The 21,333-nt window shown below is 41.8% G+C and overlaps 1 protein-coding gene across 3 annotated transcripts in view; it reads left to right on the forward strand.

Moving 5' to 3' along the window:
• The window catches only part of ALG10 (DIE2/ALG10 family), a 90,704-nt gene that overhangs the window by 22,004 nt on the left and 47,367 nt on the right, over nt 1-21,333 (forward strand). For all 3 annotated transcript variants that reach the window (XM_087689098.1, XM_087689096.1, XM_087689097.1), the window contains exon 2: nt 7,513-7,601. In XM_087689098.1, the coding sequence (XP_087545224.1) occupies nt 7,513-7,601 (89 nt within the window). The remainder of the gene's footprint in view (nt 1-7,512; nt 7,602-21,333) is intronic.

Below are 21,333 nucleotides of genomic sequence, written 5' to 3' on the forward strand. Positions count from 1 at the left end.
AAAGAAGGATTCTCAGTTTAAGCAGGATCCTGGCAAGAAGAAGAAGCAATTTCCAGAAAGGACCAGTTTTACAAAGAAGTTTTTTTGGAAGAAAAGATTTCAGCAGCAACCTCAGACTTCTTTTGAACAGGGCAAAGGACAAAAGAGGCCACTTTTTGGCAAAAAATTTGAAGAAAGAAAGGCTTTAATGATGGCTGGAAAATGCTTTATTTGTGAATAGAAAGGCCATATTGCTTCTAAGTGCCCATAGCAATTTTCCAAAGATGCGGAAGATAAAGATGCGCCAAGTAAAAAGAAGCCTAGCATTGGCTTAATGTGTGATATGGTGGGAGATCAATCAGATGATGATGCTACAGAATTGTGCAGAGCTTGGGGAAAGATCAGAGATTCCACAGTGCTTATTTTCTTTGATCCTGGAGCTCGTGCAAACTTTATCTAACCAGCATTGGCAGCTAAATTGGGTATACGTCCCGAGGAAATGGGACCAGTTGGACAGGCTACCCCCATTCTTGGCAAACTTCGTATGCATATTCAGAGCTATGTGGACACAGAGGAGTTCTATATTATGCCTCTAGAGGGCTGTGATGTTTTGTTGGGTATCCCATGGTGCCACAGGAAGCATGCTATCTTGGATACTTACAATAGAACGATTACTCTTGTACATAGGAGCAAGACTCATGTGTTAGATGTGAAGCTTAAAGGAGAGTCTATCCTAGTTGTTTCTGCTTTTGCAATTACTTCTGTAATGAAAAATCATATTTCTGCGTACTTGGTTTTTGCAAAGCAAGTTAATGAAGTTGATAGTAATGTGTCTGTACTAGGTGAAAGTAGAAGGGCTTTCTTGGATAAACTCAGTGACTGTTTCTCAGATTCGTTACCAGGAGAGTTACCCCCTGAGATGCCTGAAGATCATACCATAGATCTTATTCCAGGGACTAGTCCGCCCAATAGGCCACCATACAGGGTCAGTGCAGCGCAACAGAAAGAGATTATGACACAGGTTAATGAGCTTTTAGAGAAAGGGCTAATTCAGCCTAGTAGTTTTCCGTTTTGTTCACCTGTGTTGCTAGTTCAGAAAAAGGACGACTCTTGACGAATGTGTATTGACTACAAAGCCTTGAATAAGAACATGATCAAGAATAGGTTTCCGATTCCGAGGATAGATGACATTCTTGATCGATTACAGGGAGCAGGAATGCTTAGCAGGATAGATTTAAAAAGTGGATACCATAAGATCAGAATCAGGCCAGAGGATATCCATAAGACTGCTTTCAAAACAACATTTGGTCTCTATGAATTTTTAGTCATGCCATTTTGGATTGACCAATGCTCTTGCTACGTTTAACAGGATGATGTATAGAAATTTCCGCCCTTATTGAAGTTTCGTTGGCACATTCTTTGATGATATGATTATCTTTTCAAAGAATGAAGAGGAGCATAGAAAACACCTAGTTGCAGCCTTTAATGAGCTTAAGCATAACAAATTGCTCATTAATGGTAAGAAGAGTGAATTCTTTTTGGAAGAGATTCACTTCCTTGGGCACATAGTTTCTAAAGATGGTGTGAAGATGGATCCTGCAAAGATAGAAGCAATTGTCTCTTGGCCAGACTTGAAAATTGTTCATGATGTCCGTAGTTTTCTTGGCCTATGCTCTTACTACAGAAGATTTGTAAGACACTTTGCAAAGATTGCTTCTCCTTTACATACGCTTGAAAAGAAGGATGTCAAATGACAATGGACTGACAAAGAGAAATCAACATTTAGATGTTTGAAGGGGAAAATGACTACAGATCCAGTACTTATTTTGCTAGATTTGTCTAAGCCATTTGTAGTGCAGTGTGATGTATGTGGAAACAACATTGGGGCTGTATTAATGCAAAATGGCCGAGTTCTGGCATACGAGAGTAGAGTACTTTGTGTCGCTGAAAGGACTTACCAAATTTGAGAAAGAATTATTGGCTGTGATCCATGCACTCTCTAGATGGAAGCACTATTTGCTTGGTGCTGATTTTGTAGTGCAAACGGATCATCAAACACTTAGATACTTTCTCACACAGGCTAAATTGTCAGAGAAACACATGTGTTGGGCAAATTTCCTATCTATGTTTTATTTTCAGATAGTGCATGTGGAAGGCAAGAAGAATGTAGTTGCAGATGCTTTATCTCGCAAACCACGGGTGTCAGCTGTTTCAATTCCTTATCACCATGAATTGGATGATATGAAAGGGCAGTATGCTGATGATAAAGATTTCTCTGAAATCTATGAACATTTGATCAATGGCCAACATCATGATCATTATGTATTCAAAGAAGGCTTTATCATGATGCATGGAAGACTATGCGTTACAAAACAGCTAAGGCCAAAAGTTCTATTAGAAAGTAATGCTCCACTGTATGCAGGACATGGTGGTATTGATGCTATAGTCAAAGCGGTAGAGACTTTCTTCTATTGGCCAGCCTTGAGATCTAATATTGATGCATATGTCAGATCTTGCCTTGTATGTCAAAAGATCAAATTTGATAGACAGAAGGCACCAGGGTTATTGCAACCACTGCCTATTTCAAAAAAGCCATGGGAAAGTATTGCCATGGATTTCATTTTTGATCTTCCAAGAACTTCTTCAGGGAATGATGGAATCTGGACTATCATTTGCAGATTCAGCAAACAGGCACATTTCATTCCTGTAAGGAAAAAGGTTAAGTCAGAACACATGGTAAAGATATTTATGCAAAATATCTTCAAATACCATGGAATGCCACGTTCAATTGTCAGTGATAGAGACCCAAGAATGACTAGCTTGTTTTGGAAAGCATTGTTTAAAAACATGGGCACTATGCTGAAATTTTCATCTTCTTTCCTTCCACAAACTGATGGACAGTCTGAAGAAGCAAATTCGACTATTTTAGATTTACTGAAGTGTTATGTTTCAGATCATAAGACTTCTTGGGAACACTACTTGCCATTGGTTGAGTATGCATATAATAATACAGTGCACTCATCTACTGGCAAAGCACCTTTTGAGATTGTGGAAGGTGGAAAGAAATTGCCTCCCATTTTGCAGACAAAAGATAATATCTTTGAAGCAAATCGTTATGTAAAAGATTGGGAAGAAGCATATAAAAAGGTCAAGTATGCCTTAGAAAAGTCACAAGCTAAACAAAAAAGAGCTGCTGATAGTCATCGTCGGAAGATCTTGTTCAAAAAGAATGATTGGGTCTTATTGCATTTTGAAAAGGCACGTTTGAGAAAACAGAAGGGCAAGGAACGTTTGTTTCCAAAGTTGAGTATACGTTATTATGGCCCTTTCCAAGTCTCAGAGAAGATCAATGACGTAGCATATAGGCTGAAATTGCCAAAGAATTGGAAAATTCATAATGCATTCCATGTGAGCCTATGGAGGCCTTTTATTGGTGAGCTGCCAAAAGATTTGGTTCAACAGGAACAACCTGAAGTAGAGGAATTAGATGAGATTCTAGTTCTTGAGCAAATCCTGGCACATAAGGATAGTTATAAGAAGATTTTTGGTGAAGTTCAAGAACTATTCACCAATGGATGCCAAATGGATGGAAGAGGTTGAATTGGCAGATTCGCCTCAGTTATTGCAACTTTACCGAGAAGCTTTCTTACTGGAATCCACAGTGACTTAGAATGCTTTTTGAAGCAATGTACATTCTCTATTGTACAGTTGAATATTGTATCTCATTGAATAATGCATAATGTATGGCTTACATTTAGCATTAACATGTGTATCATTGAATGAAATCTCAGTGCTTTGAAGTTGTATTTGTTACACTTTGGTTGAATGAATATGTATGTTGTGACACTAATAGTTCGTGCATATGTACTATCGCCCTGTGTTGCATCTGGAAACATGTATATTAGAAAGACTCCTAATAATCATAGTTGGATATAGGATGTAATCCTCCATCTATGTGAGACTTGAACTTGCGATGACACAAATGGTAGTGGGGGAACTCCTAACATTGCCCCGTGTCATCTGTTAGCAAGTGATACATGCGATGGCACTAATAACATGGAGAATCTTGTTATCGCCCTGTGTCATCCGTTAGCATGTGTGGCATGCAATCGAGGTAGCTTGCTTCTTTCAAGAGGGGGGTATATCACTAGGTGGTGATACCTTTTACAGTTTCTTTTCTTATTTACTTACGTAAATATTTTATTTTTCTTTTCTTTTGTTGCTGTTGCTTTCTACCCCCAGAGTTCTCTTGGAGTAAGCGGGATCTTTGCATGGCTGGAAGAGGTAGCCATTGGGAAAAATTGGACTAATGGTTTGTCTGAGTCTTAGGACCAGTTCCATATTGAATGGGCACTGAAGAATAGAATGCCAATGGTTTGGGACTGTGTGCTTAGCCACTGGAGATGGTATAAGACAATGAGCTTGGCCAAGATAGAAGATACACATGTGAGAATGCTCAGGGAATAAAAGTCACTGTAACTGAGTCACATTACACTTTTGATGTGGTCGCAATGATAAAAGTTGCACAGAACAACTTGAGGAATGCAGAGGTCACCATCCCTAAAATTTAGGGAGTTACTATTTTTGGACCCCAGAATCTGTTCGCGTCATTGTCTTCGTTTTTACACGAGGATTAATTCTCAGGTCTGTGCTGAGGTTAAATTTTGCACCTATCATGGAGAATTTTAGACCGAAAGGTTTAAATTGAAAAATTGTTACATGTATGCCATGTGGCACAAATTCGCGAGAGAGAGAGAGAGAGAGAGAGAGAGAGAGAGAGAGAGAGCATTAAAAAAAAACGTAATAGGCATAAGGGGCAGATGAGAGAAGGAAGTTTTGAGGAGCTGAGGGCAGATTGCTGCAAGAAAACAGTCATGGAGAGTACTTTTGCGTCTCTGACTCAAGCACGGAGATAGAGCTTGCTCCCTCTGATTACCTCTCTCTCTATTCTCAGAAGAAATGCTTTGCATGATGGATTGATTCCATCGAAGTGAACTTTGCACATGCTGAATCATAAGAACAGTGAACTCTGCGCATGCTGAATCATAAGAACAGTGAACTCTGCTCATGCTGAATAAGAACAGTGAACTTTGTTCATGCTGAATAAGAACAGTGAACTCTGCACATGCTGAATCGTAAGAATAGTGAACTCTGCTCATGCTGAATAAGAACAGTGAACTCTATTCACACTGAATGAGAACAATGAACTCTGCACATGTTGAATCGTAAGAACAGTGAACTTTGCTCATGTTGAATAAGAACAGTAAACTCTGCTCATGCTGAATGAGAACAATGAACTTTGCACATGCTGAATCGTAAGAATAGTGAACTTTGCTCACGCTGAAGAAGAACAGTGAACTCTGCACATGCTGAACAGTAAGAACAGTGTGTTGGATAGTAAGAACAGTGAATTCCGCATATGCTGGACAGTAAGGGATGTTGATCTGGACATGCTATACTGTTCCTATGCAGTTGGGATTTACTTAGAAGAGATGAAAACCACTTATTCACAAGTTATGTATTTTGGAACATTACCATTTTTGTAATTTTCTATCTTTTAATTGATAAAGAAATATCGAGAGGGGCGCCGGTCTTCGTGGCCAATCTAGTGTTGAGCGAGGGAGAGAGGTCTCTGTTTATGTGTGTGCATGTAAAGTCCAGGTGTTAATTGAAGGAACTACCGCTTTATGTGAGTCATAGACCGGTTATAGCAGCCCATCTCCATCTGTTGTCCAGCCATCATTGACTGCAGCCACATTATCTTTAGCCTGTCCATGCTGTAGGTGACAGCTCTCAGCTGCTGGCGACTGCTCCAGACTGTCCCAGATTGCTATTCAACTTGCTGTCCATCATCTCCAGGGTCAGCCAGCCTGCGTTTTCAGCATTGCAGGCCCTGACATTCTCAGACACTATTTCAGCCTGCTGTTTACCGCAGACTGTGCACAGTTTTCAGCCTCCGATCGGTGGTACACTGCTGCGTTTACCAGTTTCCAGCCTCCAGACTGTTGTGTTTTGGTGACCAGCTTGCTGCCATTCACTATTTAGCACTCCTACACTCCGACTGGTGGTCACAGACGTGGGATCCGTCTTCGGTGGACGTCACACTCCGACATTGTTTTGCCCTTGAGCACACTGTACACTCTTACATTCATTTATAGCATTCATTCACTTCAGAGTTGTGTTCTCTCTCTCCCTTCTTCTGTTTGTGTTTGAGTTTTGAGTTTTGCGTTTAGGGTTTGAGTTTTTGAGTTTTGCATTTAGGGTTTGAGTTTTTCCCTCTGTGTCTGTGTTTGTCTCTTTGTGTTTGTGTCGTGGTCGTACACTCTGTGTGTCCTCAGTACAAACCCTAGCAGTTTCCTTCACAGTTGGTTGGTTTTGGAGCTTGTGCATTTCTTTTTTAGTTGGTTTGGACTATGTTCACCCACTAGCATGAGGCGATCGGCATTGTTATGTGGCAATCTGCATTTTTATGAGCCGCTTGGAGTATTTTATTGATTATTTGCAGGTTGACCAGCTTTTTGGCATAATTCATTCCAATTTTTGACATTTATGGCTATAAATAGCACGTTTCCACTAATTTGGTCATTATCTTTTCTAGGTTTCTTGCACACTCCAATATTCAAGATTGTCCTCCGTCTTTTGGTGCTGCCATTTGTCATCAGCTTGATCCGGTGCCCTCATTGACGCTTTGGACTGTGTGCAGGGATTGATCAGTCTACATTTTTATTCAGCTTTCATTCAGATTTAGTGCAGATTTTCTTCTTCCATTCTCTTCTTTCATTGCAGTCTTTCTCTTCATTTCTCTCCCTATGTTTGTGTTCCTCTTCCGTTGCACACTCTCACAATAAGAAGAAATAAGAAAGCAAGTGGAAGATCTACCAAGGCATGACCCATTTGAGGATGTGCATTGATTCTTGAGCCCTCAACAAAATTGTAGTGAAGAATTTGTCTCCCTTTACAGAATGGACCATATTTTGGATCATCCATGAGGCTCAAATATCTTCCTTGCATCGTTTTTAAAAGTGAGTGAGGGTGATACCACAAGATATATGCACAACCTTTTTTGCACTTAGTGGTTTGTATGAATTCTTGGTGGTTCATTTTGGGTTAATCAATGCACAAGTCACTTTCCCTTCCTTTTATGAGCATGTGAGCTTTTTCATTTCGCTCATTGTTGGACTCCAAGCTGGTCGATAGTTCCTTAGTGGAAATTAAACTATGTTATTGTAGATTCATTTAAAGAGGCTATGCCTAAATCTGAATTGGTTTTGATATTTGCTAAGTATGATTAAGTGCTTATTTAATGTAGATACATACCAAGAGGCTTTGTATGTGTATGGGTTGCACAAATGCTACTCATTGTCATTTCCAAGCCATCATTAACTTATCAATGATTTTAATTAGTTTGTTCCTTTAAGTAAGCTCATGATTTAAAATCTTGTTATAGATATTCTATTTATCAACTTTGATTTTTGCTCACATTTTGATAGTTTGTACACACTTGACTGATGTCTTGTTCAATATATTTTGTAGGATGAAATATTCCACATTCCACAAGCCCAACAATATTGTAAAGGATTGTTCACAAGTTGGGATCCCATGATTACAACCCCTCCTGGCTTGTGAGTGAATGTTACTTTTTACATTTTTAATATTGAGTCTATAAGTAATGTGCATTTACGAACATTGATTTGTATCATTATATTGGTATGCTCAAGTATTATATTTTATGACTTTTAAAAATAAATTATAAATGGGTTACACCGTGTGTGTATATGCAATCTCTATGAGTGCTTATTTGTTATATGTGAAGGTATTAGTTCTACCATGACGATTCGCAAAGGAGCTTGAATCATCAAGACAAGGGGCTGCCCTATTTTACATAGCCTGTATATTGTTCTTCAAAGTCCAGAACTGAATATATGGTGGTCAATCTCAATATCAAGTGTCAATAGTTGATGTTAGGTTTCATTGCCACTAACTATGGGTGTCACCAAGTAGAATAGGCTACCATTGAGTTGAAGTTGAAGTGGAAGAGGACTGAACTGGGAAGGATCAAATTTGGGCAGCTGGTGTGAATTTGCACCTATTGTTCCTCGGATTGGGTAGCAGCAAATAATGGATCATAAGCCTCAATCAAGGCTATATGTAGGCTAGGATGACCAAGTCTAAAGCAAGCTGCCATTGTAGACCAAGAGAAAAAGAGGTTGCCAATCTCCATTGCAGACTTTTGATATGAAATGCAAGGCACCCATTGTTGAGCTGAAAATGCATTACATGATGATTAGCCACATTAAATAGGCCCAAAACAAGCTTAATTAATCAAATTACTGAAACTTTCATTAAAAGAAATGTGTTCCTAGAGGGTGTTTGTGTCCCATAAGCCAAAGCCTAATTTGGGAGGACCTAGCCATCTGCAAACAAAACAACCCTACACTCAACCTTATCTCATTTTTGATGCTCGTAGCTGCCTTCTCTTTATTGTCCACACTCTATTCATTGAGTATATCTTAGTTCGAGCTGTTATCTACTGTTTCATATCATTAGAAGCCTGGTATCAAGCCTTCTGCTGCTGTTCATGATTGTTTCCAGCCTTTAGCTTGCTGTCCAACCAGGTGACTGCAGACTGCACCATCTCCTGTTGCCACCTACCGCCACATGGCCTATTTCATGTGTTTGCAGCCTGTACGACTAGCCTGATATGCAGTTTGCTGTTCCTGGAGCCACCTGACCTCCCACACCATCATACACATTTGTATTTGCTATTTCTTGAGTTATTCGAACTACTACGTCATCATTTGTGCTATGTTTACTAAATTAGCTGCATCGCTAGGTTGCCACATCATTAGTACTTGCTGCGTATGTTGTTTATCTAATCCGACTGTCCATTTGTTACTAATTTGGTTATCACAAACTTGTGTTTGATGTTGCTAGACATATTCAGAGGTTGCCTACTGCATTTTGGGATCCGTTAGAGTATGACAAACCGTTTTGCTCATATTCTTTGCCTCGGTTCTCAAGACATAGGAGTTTAGGGGTTAGTTTTTACCTTGCATAGTGTGTTTGTTGGATTGAACATTGTATCTATTCATTGTTTAGATTTCATTATCTTTTGTGTTCGTTGTCTCTGTGTTAGCCTTAACTATAACTATGTTTCTCTATCAGTTTGTGTGTTTGTCGTATGACTACATTTGTATTTTATAGATGAGTATTTATTTATATGGTATTAAAGCTAGATACTCATTGAAGAAACCTAGGTCCTTGATTGGAAGTTCTATGTTTAGAAATAGAAACTACAAAGGGAAGATGACATCGAATACTTCCACACCAACTCGGTCTCCAAAGGAGCCTATGCCAAGAATTGAGCAGGAGTGCTTCTACAACCAACTCTGCAAGGTTCCGACATAAGTGGAGATTCTTGTGACTACATTGGAGAGACATGTGCTTATTCTATCATAGACGAGGAGCTATAGGTCATCATGGCTTACAAAGCCAAGAAGGTTGAAGAGCTTGACAGAAAGATAGCAATTTGACAACAACTACTCAATGAAGATATATATAGTTTTTTTCTCGTTAGATGTTGCATATACATCTGTTAATACACGATGAAGAGGTGACTATAAGAAAAAGTTTTGTAACTTTTCTTCTAATTTTCCTTCTTCAAGTTTTGCCTCTCAAAGTTGGAATGAGTATAGTATTTCATGCTATATGCATTTTGCATCACCATCATCATTTCAGTTTTTGTCATCAAATAAAAAAAAATCAATACAATGCATCAATATTTACTTTTTAATAGAGGCAAGGTGCAAACACCACAAATAGACACCGAAAATATGTTACTAGTAGTGATGATATCCTCTGACGGATGGAGATTCTGCAACAAAGCATCTTGGGGAGTCATAGGACTCGATGCACCGTTGTCAATTAGCCAAGGATGCTTAGAAGACAAGATAGTCGAAGAAGGCTCCTCCACCTAATAAATGTGTAGAAACATTGACTTGGTGGTAATGATGGGTGATAAAGAAGAGGCAGGCGAAGACTCTGATATAGATCCACACTTTGCTTCCAGACAAAGGTGAGGGTATTTTCTCTAGCATTGCTCCTTGGGATATGAGGTCTTCCTACATTGAGAACACATGGATATTCTCTACACTTTCCCACAAAATTTGTATTAGAGTCAGAAGATGACTCCAACTTCTTTCCCTTCCCTATCTTTTGATTGGCTTGTCCTATACTTGGAGATACAGCTGCATTAGCATGGCCATGTACATGGCCTCCGCAAGAATTTCTCACTATGATGCACATTGTGTACAAGCACCAATGGGACAAGCTCCTCCCAAGTGAGAGTCTCTCGACTACGAGAAGTGAGAAGATTGGTGTAGAACACTTCATATATCTTTGATGGAAGATGTGAGAGAAGTGTCACAACTAGGTCCTCCAAAGAAATGTCCATACCAAGGAATGCAAGCTCATCTCGAAGCTCCTCCATCCTGTGGATGTGATTCCTCATCATAGGGGAATTTGTGCGACAAAAAGTTGCCGTAGCTTCAACTCAAGAGATAATTGATGCCCAAATGTATGGATCTAGAAGAGAGATGGCAATCTTTGCCAAGCCTTCGTGGCGGTGTGGATATGTCTAACATGTGTGAGTATAAAATCTGTATAGCTCAAAAAGAGAAAAGAGTGGGCATTGTCAATCAACTGATTCCATAAAGTTGCCAAATCCATAGTCATACCATCATGAGGATCCACAGTAGGTGGGGGTATAGGAACAATTACAAAATCCCAAAGGTCATAGTCGTTGAGGAAGCACTCCATGTGGCATGACCATAGAGGGTAGTTCGTCCCATCTAGCTTGTCAGATGCGGATAAAGGTAGGATTGGCACCTACTCAGAGGATGCCATCAATGCCAATGGGGGACTGAAAACCTTGGAAGAACATAGCGGAAAAGAGAGATAGGGTGGTGGTTAGTTTGAATCATCTTGAACCACATGATTCCCAATGCATACATGTTGAACCTGAATGTCCTTAAAAAATACGAGCAAAAAAAAACAAAGAAGATGCTGCCATTGGAATGACAACGACCAATAAGAGGTATACTTGGGATAATCCGGGTCCGTTGGGCCATGGTACAGAAGAAGACTGACTTAGGCAAGGTAGACATGGAGTATTCGATGCTGAAGGAAACACGCAATGCCAGGTAGAGAGGTGCAGCAGTAAATGTAGATGAAAAACTGGTCCTCACCTTGTAAATGCAAACAACCAGGGGCTGCTAGAGGACCAAGATTACCTGGAGCTGCAAGGACCTGCTGTAGACGCAGAGAATGAAGATGTAAACACTTGCAGATGGCTGCCCAACTGGAGAACAGGGCCACCCAAGGAGGAGACGACTATGCTGGTACAAAACTCAGCACTGAAAAAAGAAGCTGACTGCTCAAATGCAGATCTGTCTAGGTGCGGTACTGTAAAACAGGCTGCCAAGCCTGCAGAATAGTGCTGCCCAAGGTGCTAATGAGCTGCCCAGCTGAAAGGAAGCCACCCACAGCAAGAAAACGTGCCGCCTAGCTGAAAAGAGGCCACTGAGATCCAAAATGCAGATGCAGGGGGTGCTGCCTGCATGAAAACACAGGCCTATTCCTGCAAAAATGGTGTCGCCCCGCCTGTATAATGGCCACCCAGCTTATCAGAAGCCGCCCAGGTGCAGGGATAGTGCCGCCCAGCTTGAATAATGGCCATTGGCCACCTAGGTCAAAACGCAGAATGGCCTTGGTAAACGCAGCCTATAATGGGCTGGAAACAGACCGCCTTGCACTGTATGATGCCAAATGCAGGGGCTGCAACATGTGTAGATGACGCTTGGCTGTTTTTGTCGCGGACAGCAAGCTCCTCCTCAAGATCTCTGACTCCCACGCATGGCTCTGATACCATGCGAGAGTGCGCAACGGAAAGAGGAAAGTGAACATGGAGAGGAGGAGACAAAGAGAGAATGCAGGAGAGAGAAGGAACAATGTGATTGCAATGGCTGAAGGTACAAGGTTGCAACAGTCAGCCCCAAGTTCTGACATGCAGCTCTACGCATTAGTGTGGGCGCCGGATGGTAGTAGGGGGATGAGAGAATGAGGAGGGCTGGCTGATTACGAAGGATCGATGATGGATAATGGGAGTGGGAGGGTAGGTTGTCGAAAATAATAGGTATTCTATGATACCATGTCAAAATAAGCGATGATGCAAATAGACAGTAGGGTTTGTGAGGAGTAACACAGTATATACGGCAAACACTGGGGGAGAGACACTCAGAAACACAAGAACATGGTGATGATTCATTGAATCATGTTATGAGAAGAAAAGCTGATGCAGTGGAGCCAAAGCTCAAAAGATAACTGTATTGTTCTATCTGAATTAGGTGGCAACATCTGTGGGAAATCTGCATAGTGAAGGGAGCGAAACATAGTCCTTTGGGCAGTGGGCTATTGAAGTAATCACTGGAAGGTGAAGGACAGCTATTGAGGGAGCGAACCGCAGTCCTTTGATGCCTTCGGAAATGTGGAAGATTGATCACCAACTATCGAGGGAGCGGATTGTAGTTCTTTGATGTTGGGGAGTGACTTGGGCAACAAAATGCAAATCCCAGTTTGTCGGAGTCGTCAAATGCAGGGAGAGTAGCCTAGATGCTGATGTCAAGTGGATAATGATGATGTCAAATGATGGATGATAAGTTGGGCTGAAAAAACGCAGGTTCCAACAGCTTCTGTGACAGATGAGCGAGCCGAGTGATGAAGGAGAGGCCAGGCTGTAAAAACACGTCCTAGCAGCCCTTGTGACAGACGAGTGATGCCAAGTGATGGAGGAGGAGCCAAGTTGCAAAAACGCAAGTCCTAGCAGTCCTTGTGATAGACGAATGATGCGAGGTGATGGAGGAGGAGCTAGGCCACAAAAACGTAGATCCCGGCAGGCCCTGTGATAGAGAGTGATGAAATCACTGACGCTTGGTGATGTAGACTGTTGCAAGAGGCTAGGATGCTGACACAAAGTTGGAGATGATGACGCTAGGCAAGGAGGTCTCCACACTCAAACACATAGGTGAAGGTGGAGCCTGATGGAGAAGGGTACTGATGCCAAGCAGATGATGGTGATGCTGTCAAGATTGTGGGAGAGAAGGAAGGAGTCTCACTTGTAGCTTTCTTGCTTGCACAATGGGGAATACACACAAAGGTGGAGGCTGAAAACAGTTTTCCTCTTCTTAGTTGTGTAAGCCAAAAAGAAGTCAAGTACATAGAAATAGAAGAACCCTATATATGGGTCTCAAACCAAACTCAACTAACTAAGGTGGCATACTAACTGAGCCACGAACTAGAGTAGATGAGGATAGCTGTCATCTAGCTATTATTCATGGGCGGTGTATCAACCGCATCTGCACAACTGACAGTCGGTGACATAAATGCACAACGGTCACCCTGGCATATCACGAGTGGAGCTCGATATCTCAACACTCCCCCTCGAGCTCAATCCCAATTCCTGCACACCAAGCAGGTCTCTGAACTTGCGCAGCTTCTCTGCGCCCAATGCCTTCGTAAATATGTCAGCTACCTGATCCTCTGTGCTGACATAAACTAGATCAATAAGACCTAGCCCTCTCCCGCACATAGTGATAATGCACCTCAATGTGCTTTGTTCTAGCATGATAGATTGGGTTATTTGCCAAGTGTATACTACTCATGTTGTCACAATAAATGACAACTGGCCCATCTGTAGGCTGATGCATATCATAAAGTAGCTTATGCAACCAAGCTACCTCACATGTAGCCATTGCTGCACCCCTGTACTCAGCCTCTGTGCTCGACAAGGCAACTGTAGGCTGTTTCTTGCTGCTCCAAGTGACTGCAACACTTCCAAAAGAGAACACATATCCACTGGTAGATCGTCTATCAGAAATACTACCAGCCCAATTAGCATCAGTGTATCCATGTAACTGTATTTGAACCCCAGTCTCATAAAATAGTCTATACTGCAATGTGGACTTCACATACCTGAGTATGCGTCTAGCCGCATCCAAATGCGGTTTCCTTGGAGCCTGCATAAACTGACTTACCAATCCAACAGCATAGCTTAAATCTGGCCTGGTAATAGTCATATAAATCAAACTTCCTACTATGCGTCTGTACATAGTAGGGTCTTCCAGAAGCTCACCTGCATCTGTGCTCAGCTTCACATTCTGCTCCAAAGGAACTGAAATAGGCTTATAGCCTGTCATCCCATATTTGGACAGCATGTTCAATCCATACTGCCTCTGCAAGAGCTGTATCCCACTTGGTGATCTAATCACCTCAATGCCCAAGAAATAACGCAGCTCTCCCAAATCCTTCATCTCAAACTTTTGCTTCAATAGCATTTTCACATGAAGGATATCTTCATCACTGTCACCTGTCATAATCAAATCATCAACATAAATGACAAGTAGCATAATACATTTCTCTGTTTTTCTCACATAAAGTGAGAAATCTGCCTTGGAAATCTGAAAGCCAATAGTGACAAGATACTGTCCTATCTTGTCAGACCATGCTCTAGGTGCTTGTTTCAAGCCATACAATGCTTTCTTCAACCTGCAAACAAACTCAGGATGAACAGCATGTACATAACCTGGTGGCTGCTCCATATATACCTCTTTTTGCAAATCACCATGCAAGAAGGCATTCTTTACATCCATCTGATGTAAAGACCATTCCTTTGATGCAGCCATAGCAATGACTGCTCTTACGGTTGCCATCCTTGCAACCGGACTGAATGTTTCTTCATAATCAATGCCATATGTTTGTGCATACCCCTTGACTACTAATCTTGCCTTGTATCTATTCACAGAACCATCTGCATTGTGCTTCACCTTATAAACCCACTTACAGCCAATTGCATTCTTACCTTTAGGCAAAGGTACCAATTCCCATGTAGCATTTGCTTCCAAGGCATCCATTTCTTTATCCATGGCTTTCTTCCATTTTTCTTTTCCCATGGCTTGCTCAAAAGAAGTGGGTTCTGGTTCCTGTATCACTTTGACCATATATGCATAGTGAATGGCTGTAAATCCATCATATTTCAGTCTATCCACAGGATACCTAGCTCTGGTAGAGCTGCGCAAAGTAGGTTCACTCCCAGGTGCTCTCAAAACATCCCTGGTCTTCCTTACTCCAGGTGTAACAATAGAAGGAATACCCAACTCATCATCAATGCTCTGTTCTGAGCCACTGGATTCACCATCCACATAAGAGTGACCTGCATTCACATCAAACATGGGCTGATCTACATTCTCTTTTCCTTTTCGTGATACTTGAATACCACTATCTGCATTGCTTTAAGAAGATTCTCCTGATCTCAATCTGCCTGTCCATGGCGAAGAATGTGAACCACTGCTAGAGGACGCTCCAGGTCCACTAATATTTTGTGACTGCTGCTGTGAATTATGTGCAGCATTACCGTTTTGTGCATCTACATCATCAATCACATTTACTGGTTTATACCAGCTACTCATCTCATAAAAAACAACATCTCTGCTCACTATAAACTTACGAGTAGAAGGGTTATAGCATCTATACCCTTTTTGCTGCAGAGAGTAACCAATAAAGATGCACTTCTCAGCTTTTGGATCCAACTTGGATCTCAACTCATCTGACACATGTACATAGGCAATGCAACAAAAAATTTTCAAATGAGAAATATCTGGTTTCCTACCAGTATACCTCTCCTCTGGAGTCATCCCATGTATTGCTGCAGTGGGAGTCCTGTTCATTATATAGACTGCTGTAGCAACTGCTTCAGCCCAGTAAAAATCTGGCAAGTCTTTTTCGTTGAGCATGGCACGAGATACCTCTCCAATATGCCTGTTTTTCTTTTTTGCAATTCCATTTTGTTGTGGGGTATGACTGCATGAATATTGTTGCTTTATGTCATGCTCCTGCAGGAACCTTGCAAACTTATTTGAGAGATACTCTCCCCCTCCATCTGACCTTAGGCATTTTATTTGCAGGCTTGTTTCTTTTTCAACCATAGCTTTAAGAGTTTTGAAATGCCCAAAAACTTCACTTTTCTTTTTCATAAAATACACCCAAACTTTTCTGCTATAGTCATCAATAAAAGTAACAAAATAATGACAGCCTCCAAGAGATGCAGCTTTAGTAGTCCACACATCAGAGTGGATTAATTCCAATGGCTTCTTAGTCTCTTGAACATGTCTAGGAAATGGTTTCCTTGCCTGTTTTCCAAACTGACAGGCTTCACATACCTTATGCATTTCTGCAACCTTGAATTTAGGCAATCCTGCAACAATATTTTGGGCCTACATTGATTTAAGTCGTTGTACATTAACATAACCAATGCGTTTATGCCAGATATCAATATCTGCAACTACACCGGTCCCATGTGCAAACATTGCTGCACTCAATTCAGACATGTCTGCATCCAACGTAAACATTCTGCCCTTCTTCTTTCCTTTTGCTATCAAGCGACCTTTATTTTTCATATCCTCAACAAAGCATCCATGAGGATTAAATTTGACCTGCAAGCCCTGCTCAACCATTTGACCAACAGAAACCAGATTCTTGGTGATATTTGGGACATGAAATACATCGGACACGTATTTCTTTTTCCTATCCTGCATAGACAAATGAATTTTTCCAATCTGCACAATAGGATGTGCAGTATCATCACCAGTCTCCACAAATCCTAGTTTTTCCATTTTCCTTGCATCCTCCATCCATTCTGCATGACCTATCATGTGGTTTGATGCACCTGAGTCAACATACCACACATCGTTGCTTTCTTCTGCACTTGTCACAGAATTGTTCATGTGCTGCATCATAAACAAATGCTCATTTCTGTCATCACCCTGTCTACTAGAAGATGCATAATTCCCTTGTTGCAATTTCCCATTCATGATGTCATTCTGCTTTTTATAGCAATCTTTAGCCATATGACCCATTTTACCACAGTAGTAGCATTTAACATTGTTGTTTGCATTTTGGCCTCTTTGCCATCCACCACGACCTCTTTGGCTCCCCCTGCCTCTAGAGTTACCACGTCCTCCTCCATAGGACTGGTTTTCTTGAGTTTGCTGCATATTCTGATTTCTACCACGGCCTCCAAATCGGCCTCCTCTACCTCTTTCAGCATTTGAGGAGAAGACCGTTTCTTTTGAAGTTCCTCCTGAAGAAGATGCACCACCATTTCTCTGCTCCTCAGAAATTAGAAGAGCAATCAACTCCTCAAAATCAGGAAATCTTTCACGAACTGAAATGGATGTCCGAAACTATGCATAATCCTTTCCTAGACCATTCAAGGTCACAGAAACTAAATCATCATCTTCCACTGGCGACCCAATGGAAGCAAGTGCATCTGCAATCTTCTTCACCTTCATGTGGTAGTCATTGATGCTCATACTTTCTCTTTGCACATTATGCAACTCTTGCTTGAGCTGCATTTTCCTGGCTTGCGTATTTGTGCTATACATTTTTGACAAAGTATCCCATGTCTCCTTTGGCGTACTTGCATCTTGAATATGCACAATCATAGAGTCTGAAATACTGATAGACAGCCAGTATATAACTTTCCTAGCTCTCTTATACCATGCTTTGAATGCCTGCATTTGCTGTTGATTGGGAACATCATGAAGAATTGGTTCTTCTTCATTTCTTGCAACAAATTCCCAATATCCTTTTCCCATAAGAAAATTTGTCATTCTAAACTTTCATGCTTGGAAGTTGTTCTTGTCAAGCTTTTCAGTGACAATCTGTGAAAGAGAATCAGACGCCATTACAGAACACTGTAAAAAATTCTGTCACTACAAAAAACACAGCTTCAGCCTCACAAGGGCAAATCTGCAAAACTGACGAAAGTGGTATTTGACCACACAGTCACTTCCTAGTGACGATTTTGCATCAACAGGCAACAAGGATGATTCTGTAACTCCCAATGTCTCTGCGCATAGGTATACGATGCAATTTCTACAGTAACTTTTCACCGACCTGTAGAACAGTGGTCGCACAGCATAAAACTGGGCCTTTTTCTTGAGTGCGTGCAGAAAACTTCCGCCTCCAAAAAGGCCCCGAAATGGCCTCAAATAAAAAAAACAGGGTCACCAAGGGCTAAAGCCCTTTCCCGCAGCATATACTGCCCTGTTGCTTCACCGCGAAGGGCGTCTCAACCTGAGACAATGCACTCTTGCAATTTCCGGTTGTGCTACCTGCAGAGATCTGCTCCCAAAACAGAAAATGAAAGCAACACCGCTCCTCTTACCAGAACACCGCGAGCTTGGCTTGCTTTCTTGAGCTCCTTACCACGAACAAGGCTCTGATACCATGTCAAGATTGTGGGAGAGAAGGAAGGAGTCTCACTTGTAGCTTTCTTGCTTGCACAATGGGGAATACACACAAAGGTGGAGGCTGAAAATAGTTTTCCTCTTCTTAGTTGTGTAAGCCAAAAAGAAGTCAAGTACATAGAAATAGAAGAACCCTATATATGGGTCTCAAACCAAACTCAACTAACTAAGGTGGCATACTAATTGAGCCACGAACTAGAGTAGATGAGGATAGCTGTCATCTAGCTATTATTCATGGGCGGTGTACCAACCGCATGCGCAACTGACAAGTCGGTGACATAAATGCACAACGGTCACCCTAGCATATCACGAGTGGAGCTCGATATCTCAACAGATGCCACGTGAAAGATGCTCCAAATGCAAAGGTTGATGCTGAAATAGGGCACCTGAAGCAAAAAAGGAAGGGTGAAGGCAGCCATGAGCCACAAACTGCAATGCCCTCCTAAAGGGGTGTGAGGGCAGTGGAAGGGGCTGGTGAGAGAAGGGAAGTGGTGGTGGTGACCGAAGAAGGTGGTAAAGAATGACTGAAGAGAGTGAAGAATGAATGAAGTGATAGCTTATTTATAGGCATACACTATCTAGGGTGGTGTACCACTGTGTGGGCGCCCACTGAAAAAGTGACCAAAATGTGGAGACTTGCCCTTTTTGGGGCTATTAGTGCGAAACCCTAAATGAACTGTGCGAACTGAAGTGATTTCTCAACATCCCCTCTCAGACCTAAAAAGGGATAAAAAAAGAGGAGCAAAGAGAGATATGATGAAGAATAAGAGGATCCCGGAGATCCAAGATTTCCACGTGAAAGGTAATGTGTAGTAAGGAACAATAGACGGGATGAATTGTAGAACTTGACTCTATCTCGGGAGAGAAGCCACTAGCTCGGTAACTCCATGCTGGAAATGTCACCAAGTCGCGGCTGAATCTCCAAGGCGCCAATCTAGGCGGTACTTGAAGATCTTGGGTATCAATAGGAGAAATGATTTCTTGAGAACAACCATCCCAAAAGAGTAAAGGGTAGGTGACGAACTTCACGACGAGGATGTGCCCCCCTTGAGCGTGGGGGTGCAAGAGCCCTCTCTGAAGCCAAACAAGTAGAAGCCCCTTCTGAGGGTGGAGGTGCAAGAGTCCCCCTCTGAGTGCAAAGAGAGTACATCCCCCTTTGAATCCCCCTTATCCAGGGAATTGAACTCCTAGAGGTGGCCTCTTGAACCTGAGTAGTCGAGGGTGGGGAGAGGTGAGATTCATGCGGAGGGAAGTTTGAGCAACAATCGTTGTCTCTCAATGGAGTGAACGGTGGAGCCGAAGTAATAGAGGGTGCCGAACAATCATTGTCTCTCGAAGAAGCGGATTGCTGAGAGGACGATATTTGACAATCATTGTTTCTTAGTGGAGCGGACTGTAAAACTGCGGGTTGTCGAGGTGGCATTCTTGAAACCCTAGAAGAGGTAGAAGCAACCTCCATAGCGCATTGCAACGGTTGTGAAGAGGCCGTAGTACTAGTCGATTCTCTTATGGCTCAAAAGGGCTTAGTGTGCATCAGATATGTCTTATTGCCTTAAGCATAAAAATCTGAAAGCCGGTGCTAAATAAACTCTGTGGTCCAGAAGGGAGAGGTGGCACATCAAGTGCTTGGGGTAGATGCATATACTCCAGCGAGGGTAGGAAGCAAAGGTCCATGGCGGTAAGCATCAGTGGGGGTTTCGGTGATGCTAGAAGAGGAGCACCAAGTGGCCTGTCAATTTGCCTATGGAGAAGACATAGCATTGTAGTATTAACTTGTAAAAGGGTGGGTCGGTGGGAGAGGAAGAGAAGGGTATCTTTGTTTCTTGGGGATTCAACGGAAATGAAGGGAAAAATCAATAGATGATGCCGAACCCATTGTTAGCAGATATGTTAGCTTATGTGTGAGTCTGTGCATGTAGAGGCTGGGGACATTATTTAGGATATTTTAGGCATTTTTTATGGTCTTCATTTTGGTCATATTTAGCATTTATTGCTAGGTGACCAGCATTAAATGCTGGCCGACCTGATCATATTGAGGACATATTTTTTGTCCTATATATTTAGGCTCCTTCTCACTTAGTCACTCATCTGCCATCACACATGTGGAGACTTCGTGGAGAGAGGAGTCAGTGCCGGTGCCCATGCAGCCAGTGACTCACTGTTGTATGCGACTGTCTTGTGTTGGATATATGGATTCCATTTTCCGAGCATACATCTGAGTTCTCATCTGTATTGTGTTCTTCGGTGTTCTTTCTTTCCCTTTCTCTTTTGTCTTGTGTTTCAACAGTTTATTACAGCATACACTTACACTTCCATTTCTGCTCCGCTTCTAACATGGTATCAAAATTCAGGTTCTATGCTCTTGCTGTGTTTTCTTTGCTGATTTCAGGACTATTTTGACCATTGCTGATCAAGCAATTGCTGCTCCAACCAGGCAACCTGTTTTTCTCGCGTTTTTTGTTGACGTCAGCATCTATAGAGCTTGCGTCAACACCTCTCTTGCCTATGTGTCAGTTCCAACTTGCATTTTGGTGTCTCTGCATCTCCTCTTGGCTGGGCGATTGCATTCTCAGGCCGTTTTTGCTGTTTTAGGCAGTTTGTGGCTGATTTTTTAACTTTTTGCAATAGATTTCTTCTTGTTTTGGTTAGATTTTGGTGAATACTGCATGTGTACTCTCATTTTCTGCAGTCTATGCTTGTGGGTTAGCTATGTTTCCTCTCCAAATACCTTCTTTTCTCTACTTTCTCTTCTAAATCCTCTACAAATGGCTCCTTTGTGCACCTCCATTGATGTTAAGTTCCATGGAGATTCTAGTGAGGCTCTTGTAGCTTTAGAGAGGGGTTCGAAGAGGAAGTTGAAGACCCAGTGTTACCATTGTGGGAAGAAATGTCATTTATGGAAGGACTGCAAAGAGTTAGCGGCTTCCAGCAAGAAGAAGGAGAGGAAGACATGATGTGGACTCCTCCAAGGAGTCATCATCTTCCTCAAACT

The sequence above is a fragment of the Lygodium microphyllum genome, chromosome 12, assembly GCF_053477565.2.
Source record: "Lygodium microphyllum isolate KBCC chromosome 12, Lygodium_microphyllum_v1.1.10, whole genome shotgun sequence".
Taxonomy (NCBI): domain Eukaryota; kingdom Viridiplantae; phylum Streptophyta; class Polypodiopsida; order Schizaeales; family Lygodiaceae; genus Lygodium; species Lygodium microphyllum.